The 14,326-nt window shown below is 40.5% G+C and overlaps 1 protein-coding gene and 1 pseudogene across 5 annotated transcripts in view; both read left to right on the forward strand.

The window, feature by feature from the left end:
* The window catches only part of IPO11 (importin 11), a 228,075-nt gene that overhangs the window by 20,696 nt on the left and 193,053 nt on the right, over positions 1 to 14,326 (forward strand). For all 5 annotated transcript variants that reach the window (XM_021939382.2, XM_021939383.2, XM_021939384.2 and 2 more), the window contains exons 2-3: positions 7,070 to 7,213; positions 10,443 to 10,543. In XM_021939382.2, the coding sequence (XP_021795074.1) occupies positions 7,076 to 7,213; positions 10,443 to 10,543 (239 nt within the window). In that variant the 5' untranslated portion in view covers positions 7,070 to 7,075. The remainder of the gene's footprint in view (positions 1 to 7,069; positions 7,214 to 10,442; positions 10,544 to 14,326) is intronic.
* Positions 10,632 to 10,730, forward strand: LOC116275104 (annotated as a pseudogene).

The raw sequence follows: 14,326 nt of genomic DNA on the forward strand, positions 1-14,326 counted from the left end.
CAGGCATGTGCCAGCCACCACATCTGACTAATCTTTTGTATTTTTAGTAGAGGTGGGTTTTTGCCATATTACCGAGGCTGGTCTTGAACTCCTGAGCTCAGGCGAACTGCTCACCTCAGCCTCCCAACATGCTGGGATTACAGGTATGAGCCACCATGCCAGGCCCCTTAATCTCAGAAAGTAGTCTAGCAATGTATTTAATTTAATTTAATTTAATTTAATTATTTATTTTTATTTTTATTTTTATTTTTGAGAGAGAGCCTTGCTTTGTCGCCAGGCTGGAGTGCAGTAGTGCATTCTCGGCTCACTGCAACCTCTGCCTCCCCGGTTCAAGCGATTCCCCTGCCTCAGCCTCCCAAGTAGCTGGGATTACAGGCATGTACCACCACGTCCAGCTAATTTTTTGAATTTTAGTAGAAATGGGGTTTCACTATGTTAGCTAGGCTGTTCTTGAACTCCTGACCTCAGGTGATTCTCCCACCTCAGCCTCCAAAAGTGCTGGGATTACAGGTGTGAGCCACGGGAGCCACTGTGCCTGACCTTATTTTGTATTTTGAGACAGTCTCCTCTGTCACCCAGGCTGCAGTGCGGTGGTGCGCTTTCCCCACTGCAACTTCCACCACCTGGGTTCAAGTGATTCTTTTGCCTCAACCTCCTGAGGAGCTGGGACTACAGGCACATGGCGCGGTATGCCTGGCTAATTTTTTCCATTTTTAGTAGAGATGGGGTTTGCTATGTTGGCTAGGCTAGTCTTGAACTCCTAGCCCCAAGTAATCCTCCCACCTCGACCTCCCAAAGTGCTGGCATTACAGGTGTGAGCTACCACATCTGGGCCTTACAGTATATTTTAAAACTCTTCATTTTCCTTCCTTTCCCACCAGGCATTCCTGTGTACAGTACTCATCTAACTGTGCACTTGCTTAGAAATTCCAGGAGTTTTTTTTTTTGAGACGAAGTCTTGCTCTGTCACCCAGGTTGGAGTGCAGTGGTGTGATCTCGGCTCACTGCAGTCTCTACCTCCTGAGTTCAAGCGATTTTTCCAGGGGCTAACTTTAAAACAAATCAGACATAGGGACTCAGCTGTGGAATTCTCCTGCTTAGGAAGAGTTACAGATGGTCTACCACCACCAGGCTGAAGTCAAGATGATGCCAGCTATACCACCAGCTTACTCAAGATAGCCATTAGCAAGGTGTGCAGAGCAGACGCAGTGGCTCACACTTGTATTCTCAGCACTTTGGGAGGCTGAGGTAGGTGAATTACTTGAGGCCAGGAGTTTGAAACCAGCCTGGCCATCATGTGAAACCCCAGCTCTATTAAAAATACAAAAGTTAGCCAGGCTTGGTGGCGCACACGTGTAATCGCAGCTACTTGGGTGGCTGAGGCACAAGAATCGCTTGAGCCCAGGAGGCAGAGGTTGCAGTGAGCTCAGATTGCGCCACTGCACTCCAGCCTGGGTGACAGAGCAAGACAGGGTGACATGTATGTGAGTCTTCTCACATACATACATACGTACATACATATGGCATGCGGACCTGTACCCTCCTGCACCTCTCCCGTGTGTTTCTTATACCAAGTTTTTCTTCTTAAACCCCTTCGCTCAGTGCAAAAAAACCAAAATGATTCCTCTGAGGCTTGAGCTGGGCTCTTTTCCCATTTACTAACATTTAAGTAAAAGCTGCTTTCCTTTTACCGCACCATACTTTGACTTACCACACCATACTTTGACGGCCAAATTTGTGTTGAGTACTTTATTTATCCTGGTGTGGTACCTCTGCTCTTTGAGCAAGCTGTTGTGGGCATGATAGAGGCTCACTATTCTTTGCCTGCTGCCCTGTGGTGGAGCTTCTGACCCAGGAGTAGTGCCTGGATGGAAGAAGAGAGCCCTGGACCTCTAGCTGTGTTTGCCTGGTATAGAACTTCTACAGCATGTAGCTGGGGGTGTGTGAGAAATGCTGGCTAGCTGGCTACCCATCCAGGGGAGAGACCATAGCCCTTGGCTGGGAGTTAGGGTGAGAGAAAGCCCCGTGTTCTTGGCTGTATGTCCCTGGAGTAGAGCTTCCTCACATTGTGGGGCAGGGCTGGGTTTGTGGCTAAAAAACCACAGATTCTTAACTGTTCCTATCAAGATTTAGTAGTATTTGTCGCATAGATGTTTCTGTATTTGCTGTATGAGCTTAAGACATTTTCCAGAGACTTTGAGCCTTTTATAATTTTCACCAGTTAGGGTTGTATCCCTGAGGAGAGGGTCTGTGGAGCTACTCATGCCATCATTCCAAAAATATTCTTTCTCTTCTGATTCTTTTAAACTGGAAGTTAGTCCCAATCTTGATTAGATGAATGTTGACCATTTTTGATGTTTCAGAGGCGAGGCTGTGGGCTGCATATTTCATCATATCAGGAGGCACTTAAGGTCAAGTTGTGTTGCTGTTGTTGATAACTGAATTTATTCTCTTGGTTAAGCTGGTGACTGATGATGGATTTCTTTATTTTAAAGGTTTGTTTCTTCATTACAATTAGCAAGTAATCTGTGGAGTGATACTTGGACACACTGGGAACACATTCTGTTCCCCAACAACTGTTCTTTCATTTAATGGTTTTAACATAGGTTATTTACCCATGCCTGAATAAATTATTTCACTGTGGGAACCCTTTTTATTTTGAAACGCTCTTCAGTTTTTACTCTAATTTTGAAACCTTTTTGTTTTTTTTTTAGAGTCAGTCTACTTAATGTGTTGGCATTTAGTAGACTTGCTGAGGTTATTGTATGTGTGAAATGCCCTGAAACTAATGACAAACACAGATAATACAAATATTCTAAAGAAAATTGTTATGTATGGCTGAAATTAAAGTCACTGCAGGTCTGAGAAATCTGTTAGTGGCAGGCAAAGGTGCTGAGTTTTCTTTTGTTTGCTTGCTTCTTTTAATGAGCATTTTTATGTTTCCAACTACAGGCACATTTGTATACCTTTGGGCTTTGGGTTTTTACCCATTTAGATGAACCACTCATATTGGTTCTGTGTGGGAGATATACTCTGGATGCCAACTGGTATGGCAGAAACGTACCTTTCACAATTTGTTTTAACAATAAGAATAACTTGCGACGGGGCGCGGTGGCTCACGCCTGTAATCCCAGCACTTTGGGAGGCTGAGGTGGGTGGATCATGAGGTCATGAGATCGAGACCATCCTGGCTACCACGGTGAAACCCCTCTACTAAAAATATAAAAAAAATTAGCTGGGCGTGGTGGCAGGCGCCTGTAGTCCCAGCTACTCGGTAGGCTGAGGCAGGAGAATGGTGTGAACCCGGGAGGCGGAGCTTGCAGTGAGCTGAGATCCGGCCACTGCATCCAGCCTGGGCGACAGAGCGAGACTCCGTCTCAAAAAAACAAAAACAAAAAAAAACAAAAACAAAAAAAGCATAGCTTCCTCTGCCTCTCTCCCCAGTAGCCCATAGATTTTGGGTAGACAACAGAGACTGTTCTGATTCTTATCCTAACAACTACTGCAGTGTCTGGCACAAAATAGATGCCCCAAAACTATATGAACTGAGCTCTTCCCCCTGAGACTGGATGGACTTCTTAGGAGCAAGCGCCAAAGCAAGGGGATAACCTGGATGGGGCAGGTACTGGAAGGAGGCAGGGATGGGAAACTCTAGCAGATTCCACTAGAACAGGAAAAATGATGAGGATAAGGATTGCTTTGCTGTGTGCGTTTATGTTCTCCACACAGTCTTTGCTCTAGGGAAAAATTGCTTTGAGGGTTGATAGTAGTCAGTGATTTTTTTAGTAGTAGCCCAAAGCAAGGCCGTGACTTTTATCTTTATTTCTTTGGTGGAGGGGTGAGATGAGTATGAGTTCTGGTAGAGCTTTTCTCCATTCATCTGTTGACATCAATATATTTATATTGTTCCTATCCTGTGTCTATTTTTATACCTATATGAAAAGTCTAGACATCTTATTTTGCCCCATTTGTTCCTGCCCTTTTCTCCAACTTCATTTTCTGCCACTTTCCCTGTTTCCCACTAAGTGTCAGTCATATTGGCCTTCTTAAGTTTGTTTCTGATCCCAAGGCCTTTTTTCTAGTTGTTTTCCCTATCTGAACTCTGCCTTCTAATCTTTGCATGGGTTTCTCTTGTCGTTCATGTCTGTCATAAGTGTCACTTCTCAGAAGCTTTCCCTGAATACCCAATCTAAAGTGACACACTCAGTTGCAGTCGATCTTTTTTTTGTTTGTGTTTTTGAGACAGGGTTTCACTGTTTCCCAGGCTGAAGTGCAGTGGCATGATCACAGCTCACTGTATCCTGGACCTCCCTGGGCTCAGGTGATCCTCCCACCTTAGCCTCCTTAGTAGCTGGGACTACAAGTGTACACTACCACACCTGGGTAATTTTTGTACTTTCTGTAGAGACGGGATTTTACTCTGTTGCCCAGGTGGGTCTTGACATCCTGGGCTCAGGCGATCTGTCCGCCTCAGCCTCCCAAAGTACTGGGATTAACAGGTGTGAGCCACCACACCTGGCCATGAGATGTGCTTTAAGTGTAAAAGATACACAGGATTTTGAAGATTTAGTATTAAAAGTAAAATATCTCAATATATTTTAAAAATATTGGTTACATGTTGCAGTGAAAACATTTTGGATATATTGAGTCAAATACACTATTAGGCCTGGTGCAGTGGCTTACGCCTGTAATCCCAGAACTTCAGGAGGCCGAGATGGGCAGATCATTTGAGGTCAGGAGTTTGAGACCACCCTGGCCAGTATGGCGAAACCCAGTTTCTACTAAAAATAAAAAAATTAGCTGGACGTGGTGGCTCGCGCCTGTAATTGCAGCTACTTGGGAGGCTAAGGCAGGATAATTGCTTGAACCCGGGAGGCAGAGGTTGCAGTGAGCTGAGATTGCATCACTGCACTCTAGCCTAGGCAACAGAGTGAGACTCTGTCTCAAAAAAAATATATATATATATGTGTGTGTGTGTGTGTATATATATATATATAAAAAAATCAGAGTGGCTGTAGTAAAATACATATATAATATATTAAGATTAATTTTACATATTTCTTTTTACTACTTAATGTGGCTGCTAGAAAATATAAAATTAGGCCAGATGCTATGGCTCATGCCTGTAATCACAACACTTTGGGAGGGATTGCTTGAGCCTAGAAGTTCGAGACCAGCCGGAGCAACAAAGTGAGACCTTGTCTCTACAAAAAATATAAAAATAAAAAAAAATTAGCTGGGCCTGGTGGTACATGCCTGTGTTCCAGTTACTTAGGAGGCTGAGGTGGAGGGATCACTTGAGGTCGAGGCTGCTGTGAGCAGTGATCACGTCACTGTATTACAGCCTGGGCGACAGAAATTTAAAATCTTAATCTGGACTAGGCATGGTGGCTCACTCCTGTAATCCCAGCACTTTGGGAGGCCAAGGACCTGGCAGGCGGAGGTTGTAGTGAGCCAAGATCGTGCCAGTGCACTCCAGCCTGGGCAACAAAGCAAGACTCTTATCTCAAAAAAAAAAAAAAAAAAAAAAAAAAATCTTAATCTGGCTAGGCATGGTGGCTCACGCCTGTAATCCAGCACTTTGGGAGGCCGAGGCAGTTGGATCACCTCAGGTCAGGAGTTTGAGACCAACCTGGCCAACATGGTGAAACCCTGTCGCTACTAAAAATATAAAAATTAGCTGGGCTTGTTGGTGTGCACCTGTAATCCCAAATACCGGGGAGGCTGAGACCAGAGAATCACTTGAACCTGGGAGGTGGAGTGAGTTTGAGGTTGTGTGCTATTGCACTCCAGTTTGGGTGACAGAGTGAGACTCCGTCTCAAAAACGAAATCAAAATCAAATCAAATCTTAATGCAACTCTATTACTAACTGTTGGTATTTTTCAGATTCTAGTTATTGGGCCCTTCTTAAGATGGTACAGTGAAATTTTTGTGGTTTTGATTAGCCCTGCTTTACTTACATAGGTTTTGAAATGGTTAATTTTCCCTAAAAGATAATCTAGGTCAGATTTCTTGTTGAATCAGCATTTGGGATCTTGCCATTTCACTGCAATTTAATTATAATTATTTTAACAAAGAAATCCATTTGCTTTGGCTATATTCTTTATAGGCTAATAACTTTCAGACTTTTACTGTCTGGAGCATTCTTCAGTCATAGAGTTAGCCATTATCACTAAGCTATATCAATACAGTACAAAGCTATTCCCTGTCACCCCTGCACTGAGAACGATTTATTTTCTGTCAGCATTTTCAGCTTTCAGTTTTAATCCTTATGTTTTGTACGTGTATATTGTGAATAACTATACATACTTGCTAAGTGTAGAATTGTGTATACAATTTTGGGGGTGATTAGAAACAGAAGCCTGGAGAATTCAACAAATTCAAGAAATTGTGTGTTTGTTGAATGGCTTCAGCTACGTGGTATAGGATTAGATGACCCAGCCCTTAAGATCCTTTCTGACTTAGGTTTTAGATTTTTGTTTAATAGGTCAGTTTGGCTTTTTTCTCCATAGCATTTCATTTTGCGTGTTTCTTAAAATGATTTGGACGTGTACCACTGGTGGCATGTAAGATGATGTTGGAGAGTACTTTACAAATGAGTCAAAGCAACTCTTTTTCGGTTTTCTTTTGTTCCTTCTGATTTTGTCAAGGATAAAGTTAGGTGCTACTTGCTACATGGTTTAATACTTTTATAACACTTATTAGTCTCCTTTTTAAAACGAAGACAGAAGGCATTATGCTTAGTCTTGGGCACATAATGATACTTACTTAGAATTTAGAAACTTTGAAGTTTGTGTGTGTGTCTCCCCTCCCTCAATTTATTATCTTCCATTTATAGAACAATGAAAGAGAGTTTCCTTTAAGAATAAATTGATTTAAGCAAAAATAATTTGATTATGAATTTTAAGGAAGAGTGTGGATATACTTAGAAAAGATAGAAAGGCAGAACATGAAGGAGTAGATGAATAGGAGTAATTCAGTACATGAAAGCTTTTTGTCTCCATTTATTTTACTGTTAATTTTTTATTGTAATACACACATTCAAGTATATTAACTTATCATTGCCAGGTTTCCATGGATCTCAATAGTGCCAGCACTGTTGTTCTTCAGGTCTTAACACAGGCCACCAGTCAGGATACTGCTGTGTTAAAACCAGCCGAGGAGCAGCTGAAGCAGTGGGAGACACAGCCAGGTTTCTATTCAGTGTTGCTGGTAAGTTGTTCTAAAATTGTTTGCTTTTCTTTTTAATAAAATGAGACAACATTAATTTGTTTTAAAAACCTAGTTTTATTGGTAGTTTAGTGAAATAGATTCAAATGTTTGGCTGCTGATGCCTTTGCCATTATTTTATTACTTTATGGCTTCTTAAGGGTGTTAAAGAAATATTTATTGATAAATATAAAAATAAGAAAGGTATGTGTAGCATCTGCTCAGAAGGCAAAACCGTGATGATTTTCAGTTTTAGTATGCTGAAAGTATCTACCATCAGGACTGGAGGTGGCACTCTTTCATGTTTTGTCTTTATCCCTACCCCAGGTAATTTATGTTGTCATAGTTGTTTAGGTCTCCACATTGCAGCATCAGTGTCAGGTGTACTGTGTATTTCACTTTAAAATGTTTTCTTTTCTCATCTAAAAATTTCCTTCTCTTGACACATCTGATGCTTTCTTGGGTGTAATAGGAAGTAGTATAATTAATTAACAATATGCGCTTTAAACAAACCTTTGTTGGAGTTTAAAGTTTTTGACTAATTAATCAAAATTATTTTCTCAATGCCAGAATGAAAGAAGTATTTTTGTGTTGAAGACCTTCCTTATACTTTTCTTCTAAGAAATTGAGAATTCTGATTAGTGTTTGAGGCTTAGCTTCTGGTCAGGGCAACAAAAGCTCCCACTTGGGTTAAAAATTGACTCATTATTTGTGACCGGGTCATAGAATCAGAGCAAAATTGTTTATTATATCTTGCAAAATAATATAAGTGGTAGTAGTTGTCATATATATTTTAACTTGTTGGCTAAAAAAGTTTGAGTTGTTTGTTAAATTGAAGTAAGGGAAATTGTTTAAAGTCAGACTTGTTATTCTGAATATAACAAAAATTTGGCTGTTTGGCTCAGTAACAGAATGGTAAAAAAAAAAAAAATACTGATTTTAAAAGATAGTAAAGAAAACATCTTATTCTTTATGTAATCCTAGCACTTTGGGAGGCCAAGGCGGGTGGATCACCTGAGATCAGGCGTTCAAGATCAGCCTGGCCAACATGGCAAAACCCGTCTTGGCTAAAAATACAAAAATTAGCCGGACGTGGTGGCGCATCCCTGTAATCCCAGCTATTTGGGAGGTTGAGGAAGGAGAATTGATTGAACCTGGGAGGTGGAGGTAGCAGTGAGCCAAGATTGCGCCACTGCACTCCAGTCTGTGCAACGGGAGCGAGACTCCATCTCAAAAAAAACACAAAAACTTATAAATGTTTTTCTATAGCAAAGGACATACTTCCACGTCATTTTTGGCTTTGAGATTTTCCTGTACAAGGTTTGAGAGGTCACCTCTGGGAATTTGAGTTATTTTTGGTCTGAGACATAGTATAATTATAACATTATTATTATTTGGATTAACATAATGAATACTTTTTTGGAGTAATGGTTAATTTTGAGTTGAGATTATTCACATCACATGTAGTTTTATCTGTCTTTTTTTTTTTTTTTGAGACAGAGTTTCACTCTTGTTGCCCAGGATGGAGTGCAATGGTGTGATCTCAGCTCGCTGCATCCTCTCCCTCCCGGGTTCAAGCAATTCTCCTGCCTCAGCCTCCCAAGTAGCTGGGATTACAGGCATGTGCCACCATGCCTGGCTAATTTTTATATTTTTATAGAAACAGGGTTTCTCCATGTTGGTCAGGCTGGTCTCAAACTCTTGACCTCAGGTGATCTGCCCTCCTCGGCCTCCCAAAGTGTTGCTATTACAGGCGTGAGCCACTGTACCCGGCTCCTTTTTTTTTTTTTTTTTTGAGACAGAGTTTTGCTCTTGTTGCCCAGGCTGGAATGCAGTGGCGTGATCTCAGCTCACTGCAACCTCCGCCTCCTGGATTCAAACAACTCTCCTGCCTCAGTCTACTGAGTAGCTGGGATTACAGGTGTGCACCACCACGCCCAGCTAATTTTTTGTATTTTTAGTAGAGACGGGGTTTCATCATGTTGGCCAGGCTGGTCTCGAACTCCTGACCTCAAGGTGATTCACCTGTCGCAGCCTCCCAAAGTGTATGGATTACAAGTGTGAACCACCACGCCCGGCTGCTTTGTGTCTCTTAAAAGTGTTCTGCTATCAAACTTTTTTTTTTTTTTTGAGACAGAGTCTAGCTGTCACCAGGATGTTGCGCAGTGGTGTGATCTCAGCTCACTGCAACATCCACTTCCCTGGGTCAAGTGATTCTCCTGCCTTGGCCTCCTGAGTAGCTGGGATTACAGGCATGCACCACCATGCCCAGCTAATTTTTGTATTTTTAGTAGAATTGGGGTTTCACCATGTTGGCCAGGATGGTCTCGATCTCGTGACCTTGTGATTCGCCTGCCTCAACCTCCCAAAGTGCTGGAATTACAGGTGTGAGCCACCATGCACAGCTTTATCAAGCTTATTTACAAGCATAATTGTTTTGATAAGGAGGATACTATGAAATAGTTTTATTTCATAGCATGTATTAACAACCCTGGGGCCTTGATTGCTTAGAATCTTTGAATCTGTGCTGTAGTGGGCCTACTTTTTCTAATTTGGAAGTTATATATTTTATTGAATATGTGTGGGGCTATGGTTTTCATTTGAAAAATAGTTAGGTTTGCTTTTTCTGAATTTAATTTTTTTACTAGCGGAATTTTCAAACACACCTAAAAGCACAATAGTACAATTACTCTCTGCATGTCTGTTACTCAGCTTAAACAGTTAACATACAACTGAGCAGGTATACTTTCTTACATTAATTGTAGAACTGTATGTACTTCATAAATGTGGATATGATATATGTAGTGATAGAATGTAAACAAATTTAATTAAAAGATCTGTCCAGGCCAGGCGTGGTGGTTCATGCCTATAATCCCAGCACTTTGGGAGGCCCAGGCGAGTGGATCACCTGAGGTCAGGAGGTTGAGACTATCCTGGCCAACATGGTGAAACCCTGTCTTTACAAAAAAAAAAAAAAATACAAAGTATCAGCTGGGCTTGGTGGCAGGCACCTGTAACCCCAGCTACTTGGGAGGCGGAGGCAGGAGAATTGCTTGAAACTGGGAGGCGGAGGTTGCAGTGAGCCAAGATCGTGTCATTGCACTCCAGCCTGGGAGACAAGAGCCAAACTCTGTCTCAAAAAAAAAGACCTGTTCATACTTTATTGTGGGTACATTAATTATACTTTTTACTTATTCCATGTTAATTCTAATATTATGTTTTTTATTTATAGAATATTTTCACAAACCACACTTTGGATATAAATGTAAGGTGGCTTGCTGTACTGTATTTTAAACATGGAATTGATCGCTACTGGAGACGTGTAGCACCTCAGTAAGTTCGATCACTTCCTCTATTCCTTGGGTGTAATCCTTCCCAAATTCAGGAAGGTGTAAGAATGTACTTGTTTATGTAAAAAAATGTGTTAGCACTTCTGCAGCACATATAACTAAAATTGGAGCAATATAGAGATTAGCATGGTCTCTGTGCAAGGATGATTTGTGAAGTGTTTGATATTTTAAAAAATGCCAAAAAAGTGTTTACTGAATAAATGTTCTATTTAGTTAATGACAAATCAACAGCTATATTATTGTTTTCTTCATGGTTTTGGGTGTGTGTGTGTGAGTGTGTCATGTTGGCCCTCTGCTTGCAAGGATCATGCTGAGTGAGTCATGTTGAACAAAAGCCCTTATTTTTAGTCCTACGCATGTTAAAAGGCTGAGGCAGGAGGATTGCTTGAGCCCAGGAGTTTGAGACCAGCCTGGGCAACATGGAGAGATCCCATCTCAAGAAAAAAGAAACAGAAATGTAAGGTTAGGATTTGGGGAAAAAAGCCATTCAGAAGGAAATCCCGGGTCAACTCTGAACCAGCTGGGTGTAATTTCTGGGTCTTATGCATTCTTTCTCTGTGGTGGGAATGGATTAGTATACATTTGTAATCACATTAGTATTCAGTTATAACTGTTTTATGTACCTTGTTAACAGATTTCTCTTAGTAGTTAATTTTACATGTTATATAATCAGTGGAAAATCATTGTAGACATGACTCTGGGATTTGTTTGATATAAAATACGGTACTGAATTTTGCCTAAGAAGCATCATAATCTGTGTTTTCCAGTAGATGGCACTATAGCTCTGTAAATTCTTAAAGCCATAAGGCTTTTCTCAGTCTGAATACTTCAAAATGCATATAAAACATGTCCTTGAATAATATTGGGAACAAGAAGAATATTTTCAGGCTGCGCTTAGGATACTATATTAAGATTTAAAGCAAACATGTCTTCTTTTTTTTTTTTTGAGACAGAGTCTTGCTCTGTCACCCAGGTTAGAGTGCAATGGTGCGATCTCGGCTCACTGCAAGGTCCGCCTCCCGGGTTCACACCATTCTCCTGCCTCAGCCTTCCGAGTAGCTGGGGCTATAGGTGCCTGCCACAGCACCTGGCTAATTTTTTATATTTTTAGTAGCACCGAAGTTTCCCCATGTTAGCCAGGATGGTCTCGATCTCCTGACCTTGTGATCCGCCTGCCTCGACCTCCCAAAGTGCTGGGATTACAGGCGTGTGCCACTGTGCCCGGCCGGATTATTTCTTTAGATAGGATTAATTCATAATTTCGGGGAGAAATTTGGTAGGAGGTGATGAGAAAGTGTGCATTATTGGTTTATAGGCAGTGGCCCAGCAGCACTTTTCTACTGCTTTGTCCAATTAAATTTTGCATGTCTCTTAAGATTCATTTTGTTTTACTGGTTATATAAAGGATATAGTTATAAATGATTGTCTTGGCTGGTCACAGTGGCTCACTCCTGTAATCCCACCACTTTAGGAGGTCGAGGTGGGCAGATCACTTGAGGTCACGAGTTTGAGACTAGCCTGGCCAACATGGTGAAACCCCACCCCTACTAAAAATACAAAAATTAGCCAGGTGTGGTGGTGGATGCCTGTAATCCCAGTTGCTCGGGGGGGTGACACAGGAGAATCACTGGAACCCAGGAGGTAGAGGTTGCAGTGAGCCAAGAACGTGCCACTGCACTCCAGCCTGGGCGACAGAGTGAGACTATATCTCAAAAGACAGACAGATGGAGAGAGAGAGAGAGAGAGAGAGAGAGGTGTGTGTGTGTATATATATATGAACATACTTAGAAATATATATATATAAAAATGATTATTTTGAAGGTAAAGTAAATTATTAAATATTTCAGGCTTCACTTTTACATAATGAATTAGAACCTGGACTTTTGCTTAAATTTAAAAAGTTATGAGAGAATTTATGCAGTATTTGATAGTTAAATCCCAAGCTGTCTCTTTTAGTATATATTGAGATAAAAGCTGAAAAGAAGATGAATGTATTTAGAAAGGGGGAGCATGGGTGGCAGATTAGTAATTGAACTTATAAACTTGAGACTTTTTAAAAATATGCTTGTTTCTGTACTTACCTGTTTCATTTTGTATAGATCCTACTCTTAACTGTTTTCACAGAATGAGAATTAACTAACAAGCTTGTTACCGTTACCATATACATTGCAATTTATCTGGGTCCTAATTAATTAAATACTATCCAATTTCTGCTTGGAACATACTTTGAATTCATCTAATGATAACATGCATAAAATTAAAGGTGGAATGTAAATTATTATTAGAGAATTGTTAAAGATGTGAATTTTCTTCAGGTTAATGGCTTATTTCTTTAATATATATACAATCCCTGACTTACGGTGGTTTGATTTAATGATTTTTTTTTTTTTTTACTTCACTATGATGCAAAAGCAGTATGTATGTATTCAGTAGAAACTGTACTTCAAGTGCCCATACAACCATTCTGTTTTTCACTTTCAGTACAGTATTTTTCATTTTCAGTATAGTGTTAATAAATTAACATGAGATATTTACTACTTTATTATAAAATAGGCTTTGTGTTGGATGCTTTTGCCCGGCCGTAGGCTAATGTAAGTGTTCTGAGCATGTTTGAGGTAGGTTAGGCTAAGATATGATGTTCAGTAGGTTAGATATAAAATAAATCTTTGACTTACAATATTTTTTATTTACTGTGGGTTTATCAGGAGGTAACCCCATCGTAAGTCAGGAGCATCTGTGTATATTTTTGCATGATCTATTTTGATAGCTAGTCATTATACACTTTTTTTTGTTGTTGTTGTTGAGATGGAGTCTCACTCTGTCGCCCAGGTTGGAGTGCAGTGGCACAATCTCGGCTCACTGCAAGCTTCGCCTCCTGGGTTCACGCCATTCTCCTGCCTCAGCCTCCTGAGTAGCTGGGACTACAGGCGCCCGCCACCACACCTGGCTAATTTTTTGTATTTTTAGTAGAGACGGAGTTTCACTGTGTTAGCCAGGATGATCTCGATCTCCTGACCTCGTGATCCACCCGCCTCAGCCTCCGAAAGTGCTGGGATTACAGGCGTGAGCCACCACGCCTGGCCCATTATACACTTTTATTGTAGTTAGAGTTATGCAAACTGATGAACCTGGCTCCTTGGCATAGAAGAAAAGTTCAATTACAAGTGTAAAGCAAAATATTGTAGGAGAACACATTATGTCGGGTTTGATAGTAGAAGGAAACTATTAAAGTTGGAAAGTATAGCACAATCATAAAAGGATTAGAGAGATATTTTTAATGACCTGAATGTTTATGTTAATCTTGTTTTCTCATTTATTAACTTTGAGTAAGTCATTAAGATTTTAAAATACTTTCTTTGAAGTGTAATATATAACATACTTTAAACAGTGCACAAGTAAAGGGTGTAGTTTGAATGTTTATAATGCAAAGACACCTGTGTAACTGCCACTTGGAACTAGATAGAACACTTATAGCATTCTAGAAACTTTTACAGACATGTGCATTTTATTACCATTTATAGTCAGTTGTGTGTTCAACTTTAGTAGATACTGTTAATTTTCTAGGCTGGTTGTTATCAGATTGCACTGCCACAGCAACATACGAGTGTTAGTATTTGCTCTGCATTCTTATCCGCACTTGGTCTGATCTTTCATTTTAGTCTTTCTGGTGGGCTTGGTAATTTTAGTTTGCATTGTCTTTAATGATCACTACTTTTTAAATGTACTTGTTGGTCATTGGGATATCCTCTATTGTGAAGGGTCTGTT

Source organism: Papio anubis, chromosome 5, assembly GCF_008728515.1.
Source record: "Papio anubis isolate 15944 chromosome 5, Panubis1.0, whole genome shotgun sequence".
NCBI lineage: Eukaryota > Metazoa > Chordata > Mammalia > Primates > Cercopithecidae > Papio > Papio anubis.